At 38.0% G+C, this 1,751-nt stretch overlaps 1 protein-coding gene across 1 annotated transcript in view; it reads right to left on the bottom strand.

Moving 5' to 3' along the window:
* LOC119592696 (ADP-dependent glucokinase-like) overlaps window positions 1-1,751 on the bottom strand; it is a 20,142-nt gene that overhangs the window by 1,809 nt on the left and 16,582 nt on the right. Inside the window, exons 7-9 of the mRNA XM_037941615.1 lie at window positions 1,590-1,696; window positions 1,054-1,228; window positions 413-544 (exon numbers count right to left, since the gene is read on the bottom strand). Coding sequence (XP_037797543.1) covers window positions 413-544; window positions 1,054-1,228; window positions 1,590-1,696 — 414 coding nt within the window. The remainder of the gene's footprint in view (window positions 1-412; window positions 545-1,053; window positions 1,229-1,589; window positions 1,697-1,751) is intronic.

Here is a 1,751-nt window from a genome sequence, read left to right on the forward strand (position 1 = left end):
AAAAGTTGAAAATAATGGGAAAAAAAGGAAAACAACAAGGAAGAGGAGAAAAGGGAAAAAAAAGAATAACTGATGGAGAAAAGAAAAGAGGAGGGGAAAGAAATGGCAAAGTTGGAGGAAAAGATAAAGTGGGAAGAGCAAAAGGAAGAGCAGGAGGAAGGAAAAGTAGAGCTGGAGAAGGAAAACAAAGAGCAAATAGATGAAAAGGCAGAACAAGATGAAGACAAAGAAGCAAGAAGAGGAAAAGGAAGAGCTAGAGGAATGACAGGGGGAGCAGCAAAAGAAAGAGCAAGGAATAAGAAAAAACAAAGAAACAGACAAAATAGGAAAAAGCACAATAACAAGAAACATTCTCCCCCACACAAAAACACAACAACAATACTACCACTAACCATCACCACATTTCCCTTACCTCTACGTTGCCATCGTCTTCAGTCCAACAAGCCACAGGATGCTGGTTGTCAAACATGACCCTCCCCGCTCCCGCTTCTTGGGACAGTGTGAAGCCATCGTCCATTAGGATTTTGGCATTTCGCAAGTTAATCTGTGGGAATATAGGAGTTTGTAATATGCGCCCATGCATGAAAGGAGAGAAATTCATGCAAGAAAATATAATGCTCATCATATATAAACTAGAAATTCATCAGGATCTCCAATTCCTATTAAACTTAAAGTCTATCTTTATAGTACTTCTGCATGAGTGGAGAGGAGTTGCAGCTGTTTTTGATATAATTAAATAAATATGAATCAGAGAATATCACAGAAAAAAAAAAGACAAAGAAAGAAAAGAATGTAGATTTACAAGTAAAACAAAACAAAAAACAAAAAACAATATGATAGAAATACAAAAAAAGACAACCAAAAGGAAGGAAAGAAGAAAAAACAAGAAGGAAAAGAGGAAATGAACCCATAAGGAAAAGAAATGAGATCCAAGTAGAAGAGATTGAAGAACAAATACCAATGAAATCCTCGATGAATACAGGTTCCTAACTAAACGCCAACCATCCCCAAATGACACTCCTTGAAACTCAACCCTATACTCATACTCCTCACCTTAGAATTGCCACACACATGTCGATTTGCCGTGAGTGCAGCCTTTGTCGCAGCAGCCATGGAGTTAAGCCAGGGTGACCCCTTCCTCACCATGATGGCCTGGAACGCAAGGGTGTGGAGGTGCAAGCGCGTCAACCTCCTCTTCCCACCGACCTCTGGGGTGTTTCCTAGTTGCCTGAAAGGAGAAAGTCACAATTGCAGACAAAAAATACTTGTGAGTATATGTGGGAATGCTGCTGGATTCATAAAATAGAATAAAATAATTTCTGTACAGCAAAAAAATTAAGAAATACCAAAACTGTGACATTCCTTGGCAAGAATAAATGCATTAAGCAGAATCATCATTTCTTTATGTTGACCTATCCTTTATATGTACAGCATGTAAAAGGCAATCTGATCTGATCAAAATATGCATTAAATAACAATATGATGCCCAATGACATAGAAGAACAATAATAATATCCAAAAGAAATACTTCTGACATAGTTACAACATGCTTCTGGCGTAACTAACTCAACAGACTTATCTCAACTCACTTGAAAATTTCTCTCATCTGATCCAGAACAACAGCAACACGAGGGTTGAAGTCCGACACGAGACTGACGTTTCCATACTTCATCATACTGTACAGATTTGGAAGTTCCTGCAACACAGAGAGTTGACAATAGGCTACAATATCATAACTTTCCTACAAAATG

This window comes from Penaeus monodon, chromosome 30 (assembly GCF_015228065.2).
Source record: "Penaeus monodon isolate SGIC_2016 chromosome 30, NSTDA_Pmon_1, whole genome shotgun sequence".
Lineage (NCBI taxonomy): Eukaryota > Metazoa > Arthropoda > Malacostraca > Decapoda > Penaeidae > Penaeus > Penaeus monodon.